The following is a 15234-nucleotide window of genomic DNA, read 5'->3' as shown; positions in this document are numbered from 1 at the left end:
CGAGTCACAGCCGGAGATTACGAGTCGCAATAGGAGGTTGCGAGTCGCAACTGGTGATTTCGGCTCTTCATGGTGTGGTTACGAGTCGCAACGGGACTCGCAACCATGGTCTCGGCTTGTGCTGTTGTGGTCTCGAGTGGGGTTCCGACTCGCAATGAGTGGTTCCGAGTCGCAACCGTGTGTGTAACTGGTTTCCATAATTCCTGCATTGACTTATCCGTGATTCTAGCAAACAACTTAGGCAGTTTCACAATTCAGATCAAACAATGATTATTCAACATTCAATCATATTCATAATATCTTCAAATCATCACCATCTAGCATGATCATAACAGCATCAAATCAAAAATCGGATTATCACACAAATCTAAACCGGGTCATAAACATATCATCGAACTAGCATGCAACCTATCCGATTACCATTCATACAGAACCTGATTATATCTATTACCAAGAAATCAATCCGAAGACCAATCATAAACAACATCATCTAACCGTCCCTAGTTCTCAATCATGCGGATTCTAATCGGTTTCATCTAAACATGAAATCATAACATCACTTATCACAAAAACATAAACAAAACACTAACCGATTACGAGTAAAGAAGGGTGATCCGAACCAGAGAATGATCGGATGTTCTTGTGCCTTCGATTTCCAAGCAACGAGAGAGAGAGAGTAGAGAGCAATAGGGTTTGTGTGTGTTGTGTAAATTGTAACAATGAAAGAAATCAAACCCTTACCAAGGGATTTGTGTTTGCGAGTGGGGAGTGGGCCGAGCCCAACTCGGTTACCCAATGGAGTCCGATTCAAGGTGTGGCCCAAACGGGCTTGTGTGACCGGTTCGTGTAGTTTGGGCTTGTGCAACACATAATCATTCATATAGCATGCATACACATATGGCACATAACATCATAACATTCAATAGCATCAAAGTTTGTAAAATCATAACACGTTCACGTATGTTACACAATGATAGGTCTAAAGTTCGAGTTGTCACAGGGGTGTTTTGTATTAAACTAAAAAGTGGGTCCCACGTAAATTATAAATATTAATTGTATTTCCTTTTTATGTTTTAAGTATTATATTTATATATAAGGTTAGTTTTGTCATTTTACATAAACTTAACAGAGAAAATTAACCTCCATCCACTTTAGGGATTATCCGAGTAACAACTTATTAAACCACATAAACTAAGAGTGTATTTTAGAAAGTTGACGACTATAGATGAAATTTTGACAAACCACAGGGACTATCCGTGCATTTTACTCTTTAGTTAATTTTGATAACCAAATGTCATAAAAAAATAGCAGTCTATCTTAATTTTTTGTTAATAAGAATAAAGGTTTTATTCAAACACAAGAAAAGCTAGCAAGAAGTTTAAAGGGATTCAAAACACCTATGCTAAAATTAATTACGATGGACTAGAAGTAATCTTAAGAGTAATACAAAAACCTACACCAATACTCTCGATAAGTGTTAAATCGATTTCCATGTTAGACAACCACGTGCATGATTACATCCATGTTGTAAAAATCCAGACTTGCATCCAATTAATCGCTAATCAGAGGTTCGTTCACCAAGTAGTTTTCCTCTAATCGGCCAATTAATTGATAGGCGGTGAATAGGGGCCTTAGGCAGCCCTAATCGGCCAAAAACGACACTTCCGGAAAAATTTTAACCGACTACCGGCCACATTCCAGAAATTTTCCAGTTAAACCTTGTAAATTTCGATGATTAGTCTTGTTTCTTAAAAAATGAGCCGATGAGGGGTTAAAACCTCTCTTGTTAAAAAATTACAATATAAAAATGTGTGCGCATATATATAAAACTGACTATTACGTATAAAAATCCCAGTCCAATTAATCGCTGATTCGTACCCTACCGGCCGACTAGTGCCTAGCGATTTTTACGACATTGATTACAGCTCGATATCTTCCACCATATTTTCAATCGAAATATTACCCGCTCGTTTCAACTTACTACTGATCAGTTGAGTGATCTGGGTGCACCGGAACAGATAATGTATTATCATTTGATTCCGGAGTATCAGACGGAAGAGAGTATGTATAATTCGGTTAGAAGGTTCGGGAAGGTTCAGTATGATACTTTGAATTCATATTACTAAATATGACATCTGCTTGTAAAACAAACAGTCTGAACCATTAAGTGTTGAACCACTAAGAGGTCTGAACCATTAAGAGTCTCATTAAGAGGTAAACAAACAGCCCCTTAGACTCTTGGTATCAGATGAATTCATATTACTAAATATGTTTACCATTATGTATATTTTTTTTATTATCATAAAGCTTACAGTTTACACTATTGTGTTGAAATTTTTGTTAATTTTGATAACCAAATGTCACAAAAAATTAGTGGACTATCTTAATTTTTTGTTAACATTTTATTCAAACACAAGAAAAGCTAGCAATGTAACGCCCTACGTTTTTTTATACTTTCTATATTTGGAAACCCTTGCTTGAAATTCTATTTTTGGAAACCTTGTAACCTTGTAATCGTTCCTTCATTGTAATCGATATAAAATCCGAGACTTGGATTATAAATAAAACGCGTATTTCTTTAAATTTGTGTTACACACACTGCATACATATTCATACGTTTGATTTTGTGAAACAACTGATTCAAATTCGTAATTCTTGGAAACTATGTGCCAATCTTGCAAATACGTGAAACTTATGCTTAAAACGTCGTTTGATCGTATACGATACTTAAATACGACATTCATACGTTTAATTATACTTAGTTTATGTTCTCCATACTTATTGTACCCTTAAACTATGCTTACATGTCAAAAACAATCCTTAAAACACTGAAAAACCCTAAAATACAAACTAGAGGGGCCTAAAGTGTCAAAAACCAAAAGTTGTCTGGAGGAGTGTCGCTGGCCGCGAAGGACCCCCCAAAACCTTACGCTGGCTGCAAGCCAGTCTGATCCGGAGACAGCCTCAACCAGCTCGTTGATTGGGCGATTTTTTGTGTGTTTTGAGTGGTTTAACTTGTGTTTCTTGTCTTAAATGTCCACCAAACAACCACCTAACACTTCCCTATAAATCCCAAGCCTAATCCTCACATTTTCCACTTTACGACTTGTTCAAAACACTCTCAAATCTGTCCATAATCAGCTGTCAAACAAGAGTTCGAGCAGAATCATACCTTCTTACAAAAACAAGCATAACTTTCTCATTTCTTGTCCGATTTACTTGATTCTTTTTCCTACATGCTTGGATTAACTTTAGCTTCATTTCCATTGGTTTTCCTCGGAGAATCAGGCCTTGGAACGTCGCCAAAAAGGCTCCAAAGTTCACTGTTCATTTCTGTTTTGATTAAATCTTTACTAAACTTGTTCAAACTTGAGTCTAACTCATCTCAAACCTATGTCCTTATGCTTATAACCACTTCTATGGTTAGTTAGGCTTAAAAACAAGGTTGAGACATTCAAAATCAAAGGATTAATAACATTCTGTTTTGTTCAAGGGTTTAACCCACAAGTGATGTTCAAGTTCAAGACTTGATGTAGGTGTGATTTAGGATTAACTTGGGTTGTCCTACATAAAATCCACACATTGCTTGATGATTTCTTATAAATTAGTGTTTAGTATTCTTGTATTACTTGTAGTTCATGACCCTCCTTGTATGTTCTTACATCAAGTGTAGTGGTGAACACTTAGAGGTGCCTAAATGGAATACATTCCTTCCTACCTCCTACATGATTTCTATGACAATAAAGAGGTTCCTAAATGGAGGATTTATCCTCCTACCTCCTGCTTGAACTATTGGACTTATTGATATATTACATAATCTATATAATACTTATATATACTATCAAAGTGTTCGAACCTTTGATGATGAATTTGTGTTCATTCGTCAAAGTACTAGATTACATCATCTAAGACCTAGTAACTTGTTACGATTCTAATGGGTATTAAACCTATGAAATCATTCTAACCCCTATGGGTTTTATAGTGTCAAGAACGAGTACTAAGTCTAGATGATTATTTTCATGTATACTTACCTTGTTATACTTTAAATTCCAAATCTACACATCCCTTAATCTTCAATCCAAACCCATTCATACACTAAATGTCATTAACTCGTCAATACTCGGATAATCAGAAGACTTAGCAAATTTGTGAGTACACTTGACCCATTTCCCTTTTAAATACACTTTGGGTGCAACATGTTTTACTTGTTAAACCGCACAATTCACAAACATACTTTTATTCATTCGATCCGTATACATGCCTTGTTATGCTTAGGTTCATGCTAGAATACATACTACTTGTTAACTCGGCTTAAACAATTATAGCGCTATATGAGTAGCACACCACCCGACGGGGTTTTGTTAAGTCTTTATTCTATAACGGTCTCGTTGCTTTTGTGATGAGGGATGCTAAATACTAGTGGACACTAGAGTTGACATATTGTTATGCAGGATAGTTTGACCTTGTATACCAAATGCTATGTTGGATTGAAAATACTTTTATACACATGCCACGAGTCTAAAACTAGTGTACTCGCCAATACCTTTGTATTGAACTATGCTTTTTAAAACATGTTGCAGGGTTAGCGATGATGTTGGTGTTGCATGGAATCTAGTAGGATGCTTAGATACACACTTTAAATTTTGTATTCCTATTGTGTTGTATTTCATTATTCATGTCTTTATATTTGTTTCAAATCCTCGTAATTGATTCTTTAGAAATGGAATGAAATTTTATCATTTAAATACTTGTCACAATTATTAGTGTTATGATGTTTCGAGCAATCTATTTCGTCTCACTCCGATGTTTCCGCTATCGGTTGGGGTGTGACAAGCAAGAAGCTGGAAGGGATTCAAAACACCAATGCTAAAATTAATTAAGACGGACTAGAAGTAATCTTAAGAGTAATACGAAAACCTAAACCAATACTCTCGATAAGTGTTAAATCGATTTCCCTGTTAGACAATCATGTGCATGATTACATCCATGTTGTAAAATCCAGACTAGCATCCGATTAATCGATAGTCAGAGGTTCACCAAGTAGTTTTCCTCTAATCGACCAATTAATCGATAGATGGTGAATGGGGGCCCTAGGCAACCCTAATCGGCCAAAATTCGGCAGTTCCGGAAAGTTTTCAGCCAACTACCGGCAAAATTCCAGTAATTTTCCAGTCAAACCTTGTAAATTTCGGTGATTAATATTGTCTCTTTAAAAAATGAGCCGCTGAAAACCTCTCTTGTTAAAAATTAACAATATAAAAATGTGTGTGCATATATATAAAACTGAATATTACGTATAAAATTCCCAGTCCAGTTAATCGCTGGTTCGTACCCTACCAGCCGATTAGTGCCTAGCGATTCTTACAACATTGATTACAACTCGATATCTTCCACTATATTTTCAATCGAAATATTACCCACTCGTTTCGAGTTTTCCAGATAATTCAAAAGGTGGAATATGAGACAAGAACCTTTAAATTTTGAGCCTACACTAGCTTCCTTAGTATAGTCTGTAGGAACTAGGTTCACTTTTTATTAAAAATATTAATAAAATAAATAATAACGAGACTCTCGTTATTTGTGGGAAATTCTTCTAGTACAATACCGGTTACAAAAATAAATAAACCAATATAAACTACAATTTAATTGTACCAATCTTGATTCAAGCCAGCGTCTTTGGAAAAACTTCAACCGCACCATCTTGTATAAACCTCAGACGGCCTGTTTCCAGGATACAACAACCGAAGCAGTAGTTGTACTGCCGGAGATGACTCTCGCGCCCGAGATTACACCGGGTATAATTTGGTGTTTATAAAATTTGGAACAATGCGAAGTTGTGTAAAATTGAGAGTACTCCTCTCAATGAAACATCGAGACTAAAGAGAATGCCTATTTCATTGTGTGTCTAGTATGAACAACCAAGTTCATATATATACACCTATAGTTTTAATCTTATTAAAACTAGTAATAAAATAACTATAACATTAATCTTGTAATAAACAAGATAATGAATATGACATTAATCCCTAATTAAATGGACTTAAGTGGTTAGTCAAAAAACGGCCATATTCATCCTGCCAATTGCTCTGTTACCGTTGCAGACATGTACGCGTAGTGCTCCTAGTTACTACTGTAACCTGCGCGCGCGCCATAACTGATCCGCAAATCCATGCAGCACACTACATGGACCTTACGCCATGCCATATGGAGCCGCGCGCCACACATATGTCATTGCGCATACCAGGACGCAACCTGGTCATGCGCCATCCAAACTCGTGTGCCATTAGCAGTCTTCGCCATGGCCAATGACGTGCGCCATGTGCCTAAGAAGCTTGCGCCGCATCGTCATGCTACATGCCATGGCATCCGCCTACGCCACCCAAGGGCGCGCCATAAGCGGACCCGCCATGTATCTGACCACGCGCTTATGGAAAAAAATACAAAGACGGTTTACGAAGTTCAAAGTGCACTACATAGGGCCTATAGCCCACGGCACACGCGCATATGTGCACGAGTACAAGGAGTGCTCCTCCTTACGAATCACTTTAAGTTTTGTCATCCCACCTAAGTGGGACAAGTTGACAAAACTAATCCATTTTATTCATCTTTGTTTGTTCCAAACATACAACTTCAAGATTCGATATCTCATTCATCTTAGCTCTTATTTGGACATAGTTTGAACACAAACCATAAATAATTATTTATACAACACATATATAAATATTATTGATGTCTAAAATATTTAGTGAAAAACTCATTTTCACTAAAATTTCCAACATAATCATGACCCGTCCATGCCGATATCTTATTCCAAACCAATTTAGCCACTGACCATTTAACAAACGAATGATCCACATCTTCCTCCTCAAGTGAACGAAGAGAAAATTGGATTCTAAGAATGAACAAGACACATGTCTAATGACTATTATGTTAAAGACAAAGATATTAATCAAAATGGATTCTTGGTTTGTAATAAAGATTTGGAAATCAGAAATATTGATTTGTTTGACGAAGATAATCAAATTTGATTCCGTAAATTACTTAATAATTAAATAAATATTTTCATAAATAATAGTCGCATTTAAGCATTCGGTGTGGTTTAATGCAAGCCAAGCCTAGCGAATCCAATTCAAGCCAAGCCATACAAGAGACGAAGAACCACAATACTTTCTTCCACTCGTGTGGTCCCCACTCCAGCCTGTGAGACTTCCTAACTCGTAAAACGACATCATTTATTGCCGTATCATTACGTTCCCTTTCCTTTCCTTGTACCACCTGTCCTGTCTCCCCCTCTAAATCAAAACCCATCTCCCCTTTCCTTCCCAAATCTCAATTCCAGTGAGAGATAGAAACCCATTTCAACCATCATTACATTCAAAATTTTCATCTAGCTTTGATTCTTCTTGTTAAGATCTTCTTCATTTTATATTAGCATCATGAGTAGTTCTCTGAACTATGATGCACTAAATTTCAAACTCATATTCTTCACCATCCTCCTTATCAACGCAACCGCATTGACTAACCAAAACCAAAATCCTAAATCCAACTCAACTCAGACTCAGATCAACTCCAACTCGGTCCTCGTCGCCCTTCTTGACTCACACTACACCGAGTTATCCGAACTCGTTGAAAAAGCTCTTCTTCTACAAACCCTAGAGCAAGCAGTTTCACAACACAACATTACCATCTTTGCTCCCAACAATGAAGCTCTCGAACGCCACATGGATCCAGAATTCAAACGGTTTTTACTCGAACCGGGAAATCTCAAATCACTACAAAAATTATTGCTTTTCCACATCATTCCGACCCGGGTCGGGTCGGAACAATGGCCGGGTCAGGATACTGGATCAGTAGCAGTAGCTCATCATAAAACGCTCTGTGTGGAAGAATCCGAAAATCGTTTACCGTTGACCCGTGGAAATTCCGGGGAGAAAATAGTGGGTGGGCTAGCGAAAGTTACTCGACCCGACGACGTGACCCGACCCGACGGGTTGATCCATGGGATTGAGAGACTGTTGGTACCTAGATCTGTGCAAGAAGAGTTTAACCGGAGAAGAAGTTTGACTTCAATTTCAGCGGTTTTACCCGAAGGAGCTCCGGTAGTGGATCCGAGAACACACCGGTTAAAAAAACCCGCTCCAGTTCCAGCTGGAGCTCCACCGGTTCTACCAATATACGACGCAATGGCACCGGGTCCATCACTAGCTCCGGCTCCAGCACCCGGACCCGGTGGGCCACGTCATCACTTTGACGGTGAGAGTCAGGTGAAAGATTTTATTCAAACGCTGTTACATTACGGTGGGTATAATGAATTGGCGGATATTTTGGTGAACTTAACGTCGTTAGCGACGGAAATGGGGAGATTGGTGTCTGAGGGTTATGTTTTAACGGTGTTGGCTCCGAATGATGAAGCAATGGCGAAACTTACTACTGATCAGTTGAGTGATCCGGGTGCACCGGAACAGATAATGTATTATCATTTGATTCCGGAGTATCAGACGGAAGAGAGTATGTATAATTCGGTTAGAAGGTTCGGGAAGGTTCAGTATGATACTTTGAGATTGCCGCATAAGGTGGTGGCGGAGGAGGCTGATGGGTCGGTTAAGTTCGGGTCGGGTGAGGGTTCGGCGTATTTGTTTGATCCGGATATTTACACCGATGGGCGGATATCGGTGCAGGGGATTGATGGTGTTTTGTTTCCGGTGGAGGAGACGAAGGAGAAACCGGCTAGTAAGGTTTCTCCGGCGACGGCGACTAAGGTCGTTGCAAACCAAAGAAGAGGTTCGTTTTCAAATGTTTTTTTATTACACGGGGTGACTAAAAAAAATATTAAGATTAGCAACTATGATTCAGAAATTATATAAAGATATTTTGATATAATAAAATAAAATAAAATTAAAAATAAAATTCTTGAAAAAAAAGAAACAAAAAAATTTAAGCATCAAATACAAATAGGACTTTAATAGCAAAATGTCAAAAAAATTATGATTTTATGGTACTAGTGTAATTATTATAGAATAATTACTCTATAAAATTACATAATTACTATATTAGTGTAAAATTGTGATTTGTTTTTGGATTCTGAGATTAAAATAAGTATCCAGGGAAAAGAATTTAAAAAAAATAATCTCTTCTTCGCTTTAAACATTAAAAGTATTTTGTATGTTAAAAGCTTATATATACAATAATTTAACTCTTACAAAATTATGACATTTGATGTCGCCTATAGATTTGTAATATTAATTACATCAACTGATTGACCGGAATTGTGGTAAGAAATTTTCCGGTGACCGGTGGTCGGTATAAATTTAAGTGATTTTTTTGGTGGGGTTGGGTCACATGGAATTATTCCTCCGCGTCTATTGCACTCATATTAGACTACCTAAAAGAATATACTACCTATTTTATAGTACAATTTTAATAGCATAAGATACAACACTCTATTCGAACGTAAATTATGGAAAGAAAAAGGAACATGATATATAATTGTGTCATTATGAGTTAGCCAATTTGGTAAACTTTTTCTGATTTTATTTATTAAAAGTACAACTTTTAAAGCACAAGATACACGGTTTTCCAATATTGGAAACTTTTGTACCACTTCCAAAAGTCTTGATTTTTAAGGCATTTTTTAATTTAAGGGATGTTTTTTAAATGTTGAGTTTATATATCAATGTTTTTGGTAAATGCAGGGAAATTATTGGAAGTAGCATGTTCGATGGCTGGCGTATTCGGACATTTTACAAGTTGTAATTGATGTATACATACATATATATTATGCAAAAAAGGTGGGTATTTACTTATTTATTTATTACATATAAAAAATGTGTATTGATTAAAAATGGAATAATATGATTAATTAAATATTATTTGAATTGGCAGTTGAATATGTTAGGAAAACTGTGTGGAAAATAGGACATAAATGGGAAACGAATGGTGCAGTTTGGCATGGAAGGAAGTTTTCCCCAGAGAATCAGATCCCCTCACATGAGAACAAAACAATCTCTCTTTTTTTATTATTTTTTATAATAATTTTCAATATTTTATTTCTTCATGATGCTGTATAAATACTGTAATTAGTAAAAAGAAAGTGATTTTTTATGTACGTATGTTTGATTTTTGCGAAAATTGTATTTGCCCAAATCTGCAAAATCTTGGGGCACAATTCTTTTCCACAAGGAAGATTGATTTTGATTCTTTTTATTTCCCTTAAATATATAAATGGACATTCTTTTCTTTATTCTAAAATAATTATAATTATTAATTAGAATTAAAAGGAATAATATTGACATTACTTTTTGTCTTTTTTTAAATGATAAAAAAATAGTATTATTTTTAGTTGGACTATAAACAAACATAGGTGTCGGTGGTGGGAAATCCAAAGTGAAATTATTTAATCGACTTTAATTTTGAGAGTTACAACCCAATCATTTTTTCTCTAAATTAGTCACTAAAATAGTTCCGCTACGTAGAGTGTCACGTCATCGGATATGAAGGATGAGCTTTAAAGGAAAGGTCAAGAGTGTGGTGATGAGCCTTTTTATATATACATATGTATGTGTGTGATAAGAAATCAATGGGCCCGTCGCAAACGTCAATGGAGGGACAATGAGGACGGGGACGGACCAAAGGGAGGTAGTGTGGACGCCCCTTGACAGGCCTCGACGACCTTAGGACGTCCCCCAACCCACTAGCCTAATAAGCATGTGTTATGGTATAATGAATGGTAAGAGCATAGTGTAATTTTACAAAGGTGCGGAGCAAACATGTAAAAATGTCTTACATCGAGGAGTATCTGAGTAATTAAATATATCTTATCTTACAAGTTTGTATGGATAATCTTATAAAGGGGGTGGGGGTGGTCACTAGTGATAAAATTCTATCACTCACAATATCCAATTATGTTTCGCTATGTCATCAACCATTTTTCCATCATTCACAATCTTTTTTAGTGGCGGTGGTCATCACTCACCACCACACCCAACAATTTCCCCCCAACCAACAACTACCCTCACAACTAACATATATCACGTCGTGAAAAAAATCACGGAATGGGCTTTTCGTTATTGTATCACGCGTGAATGTTATGGTGGCGGTGGAAGGTTTCTTTGTTCCACGCGTTGAAAATGCTATCACGCGTTGAACTTGTTGCCACCCCAGTGGCCTAAAGATATACAATCTATATATAAGAGAACAAGGTATGGTTCGAAGATGGTAGGTGCTTCAGGGCGTCACGTATGCGCCACATAAACGAGAAGACTCTATTGCCTCTTCTTAATAGCTAACATGGTATGGGATGGAGGTCCCTCTTTTCCTATCTCAACAATGGCTCCCTACCTTTAATAACTCACAGACACACAACACCTCGCGAATGCTCGTTATTGCAATGGCTGGCCTTCAATAACGCCCCCCCCCCCCCCCCCGCGTCCATGATATGGTGTGGGGGACGCTATTGAGCGAAGAATTGCTCAGGCATATGAATTCTTAAATTTTATCAAAAACTATGCATAACTTAATTTTATTGTTATAAATCAATAGATTTTTTTTTTATAAAAGTTTAATAAGCTTATATATAAACAAAGTTTATCTAGTTTTTTTTTCTTAAGGAGTGCAATGAGGACACAACTGCGTCACAAACACCCACTCGTCCTTCAACCGCATCCCCGTGTAATGCAACATCCGTGACTTCATCAACTATATACTACCCCAATGACGTTCGTAGACCCACCTTGCGTATTCTTAAGGAATGTACACAATAGTGATAATCTTGTATTTTTAGTAAGTGTATTCGGTAGTTATGAAATGATAACGTATTATAGAAAACAACGTTTCAGCTAATAAAAATAAGTAAATTAGAATTTTCTCAAATTTCTTTTATTACATGTTAAACCTTAGTGTTGGACATTCACACGCTTGTCCTTTTCATATTTATTATAAAGTTTAAGTCAATTTATATTATAAAAATTATACAAGCCATTTCTACATCTAATCATGAAAAAGACCTCACAACCATCTTACTTAAAATTTTCAGCGTTAAAAGTATTTGAGCTGAACGATTGGACCTTATAAAACCCATTTTAAGTAAAATATATACTTTTAAAAACAATAATTGCTGTAAGAATTCATATGACAAATGATCAGGGGCGGATCTAGGTGAAGCCCAGGGTGGACGGGTGCACCCGTTGAAAAAAGAAATTTAGTATATTTTTTAGTCAAAAAACCCGACCGCATCCCCTAAAAATATGCTTGAACCACTCATCCGCACCCCCAACAAATAATTTTTGGATCCGCCACTGCAAATGATAATAACTTATTCGGTCTATGCTCATGTTAGTATAACATATGGTAAAATGATAGGTACGTGTTAAGTATCAATAGAAGATGCAACTAAATTCCTTATCATATAAATGATGAATATTTGAACAAACTACAAAAGGTTTTACCCTTATGAATTCAAAAACTTTAAACTTTGATTTGAAAATTTGAGATATGGTAGTTTATTGGATGCACAATCAAAATTCAAATAAAAGAAGATACCAAGAGACATGATTTAAAACCAATCATTCAATTTTTATTATATCTTCAATAACCCATAACTATTTATAAAATATACATTATTGCATGTTACATTTAGGAAAATTCAGGGATGAAGGGTCTAGAAATATAATTAGTATTTTGGTTTGATGAGATGTTGCTGATACATTTGGTTGAATGTATATTTATCAAGTTTATGATTGATGAATACCACCAACTCCGACTTAGCTAGTTCTTTTTTTCTTCTTCTTTATCAATGTTTCATTCATTTTATATAATTTGAAAATTTGACCATCTTTTATTTTACTTTATTTTTAAAAGTTGACCACTTTTAATTTTTTTTGAAAGGTAAACTTTATTAAAACAACGGCCGGCCTGACAAAAAAACACAGGACCGCATCAGACCCGATTACATCATGTACATAGGGAATCTATACCAATGTCTCCAAACCAAATTACAATGATTGGACCTACTATTTAACCATAAAACACTAAGAGCCTTCACCTTCCCGATGATCTCTTCGCTACTTCCTTTGCCATCAGAAAAAATCTTCGCGTTCCTTGCCTTCCAAATGCACCAGCAAGTAATCGACACAAGACCTCTGACGATATCCTTGTAAGCCTTATCCCCATTAACATTCTTATACAAGTCAAGAATATCCGCAAGAGAAAAAACATAAAAAGGGGTATTCTAACCCAACTGCAGAACCGGCTCCACACCCTATGCGTAATCTGACAAGCTGTGAAAAGATGATCCACCGATTCGGACTCCTCTCCGCACAACACACAATGACCCGAGTCGACCGTGATGTTCCTTTTAGCAAGAGCAATTTTGGTTGGAATTCGATCAGACATCACCCTCCATAAAAATATGTTTACCTTGGACGGAACCCATTTGCATCCCATAACCGAGTATACGCTTCCAGAATCCGGAGGATTGAAGCATAAATGTTTGAACGATCGAGCTGAGTACAGACCAGAAGAGTCCGGCAGCCACCTCCATTTGTCACTGTCCTCATTTCTTTGCACACCCTCCACAGCCGCTAAGCATAGGTTCAGCTCCGCCAGTTCCTCAGCCGATTCTGGGTATCTAACCCAATCCCAGCTCACCGACGGAGAACCACCCTGCGCTGAAAGTCTGTCCTTAACCGAGCAACTCTTGACTTTTTCTAACGCGAACAGCTTAGGGAAAACAACCATTAACGGCGCGTCTCCTACCCAAAGGTCGATCCAGAAACGAATACTTTGCCCATTCCCCACTATGCCTTTGAAAAAACTGTTGAGCCTCTTTCCTTTTAAAACAGCCTTAGCCTCCGTCTTGACAATGTTCTTCCAAACACCCGTTAACGCCATGTTACACGGGAAATAAGACCAATTCCTAGACTTACCGTGGCACGCCAAAATGACCCTTCTCCAAAGGCTCTCTTCTTCCACCCTAAAGCGCCACACCCATTTGCATAGGAGAGCATCATTCACCAAATTGAGCTTGCTCAAGCCAAGACCTCCATATTTTTTAGGCAAAGTAATTTTCTCCCAAGCCACCCAATGTAATTTCTTAACATCTTCCGAACCTCCCCATAAAAAATTCCTAATGATTGATTCCAAGGAATGAATCACTTTAGCCGGTGCCTTAAAGATCGAAAGGAAATAAATGGGAAGACTTTCAAGGACCGCTTTTATAAGCACCAACCGACCACCTATAGATAGAGTCTTAGCCTTCCAAGACGCGAGCCGATTTTTAACAATGCTAATGATAGAATCCCAATTTCGAATCGTGTTCATGTTTGCCCCTAAAGGAATGCCCAAATACTTAAAAGGAAAAGCCCCTCTTTTACACCCCACCGACGAAGCCATAAAATCGATCACCTCGTCTCCAACTCCAACACCGAACATGTTGGATTTATGGATGTTGATTTTCAGCCCGGAACAAGCGTAAAACACCCTCAAGATTCTGCCTACCGTTAAAATATTACCTTCTTCCCACTCCCCCAAAATAAGCGCGTCATCGGCGTAGAAAAGATTTGAAACCATCGGGCCCCCATTAGGAAGTTGCACACCTATAAATCGACCTATGGAACATGCCTTAGAGACCATACATGATAAAGCTTCAATCACAACAAGAAAGAGGAAGGGCGAAAGAGGATCGCCTTGTCTAAGACCTTTCTGACACTGAAACTCGAAAGTCAGGGATCCATTGACAAGAACCGAGGATCTAGTGGACATAAGCACCCCTTTAACCCATTTACACCAAACCCTTGGAAACCCCATTTGATTCAACATATCAAGTAAAAATTCCCAATTAACGTTATCGTAAGCTTTCTCAAAGTCAATTTTGAAAATAAAAGCTTTTTTACCTGCTTTTCTCAACCACGACCACACTTCACTTAGAATCATAGGACTGTCGAGGATATACCTATCCTTAACGAAAGCTGATTGGGCTTCGGAAATGACGCTTCCTATCACCTTCTTCAAACTTTTAATGTTTTCAATAACTTAATTTTGCTATGTGTGAAATTAAATTGGTAATGATTGTTGTTTTCTTTGTTATTAATGTAAATAACACACTACGAAATAGTCCTTGAATTGATTTGGTTTACTTAAACAATTTAAAAAAAATGCTAGAATTGATTCCCCTTATCGCATGGATCGGTTTTATAACGTAATTTGAACGTACTGAATTGTTTTCGCTATTGCTTATCG

General features: G+C 37.1%; 1 protein-coding gene across 1 annotated transcript; it reads left to right on the top strand.

Moving 5' to 3' along the window:
* Window positions 1–7264: 7264 nt before the first annotated feature.
* LOC110904348 (fasciclin-like arabinogalactan protein 15) lies at window positions 7265–10197 on the top strand. Its single transcript, XM_022150192.2, has 3 exons — window positions 7265–8781; window positions 9693–9788; window positions 9883–10197. The coding sequence occupies exons 1-2, from the start codon at window positions 7437–7439 to the stop codon at window positions 9755–9757; spliced, it is 1410 nt and encodes a 469-aa protein (XP_022005884.1). The 5' UTR covers window positions 7265–7436; the 3' UTR covers window positions 9758–9788; window positions 9883–10197.
* Window positions 10198–15234: the final 5037 nt, after the last annotated feature.

This window comes from Helianthus annuus, chromosome 14 (genome assembly GCF_002127325.2).
Source record: "Helianthus annuus cultivar XRQ/B chromosome 14, HanXRQr2.0-SUNRISE, whole genome shotgun sequence".
Lineage (NCBI taxonomy): Eukaryota > Viridiplantae > Streptophyta > Magnoliopsida > Asterales > Asteraceae > Helianthus > Helianthus annuus.
The sequence above is the reverse complement of the archived record's forward strand: the minus strand, read 5'-3'. Positions and strand labels throughout refer to the sequence as shown.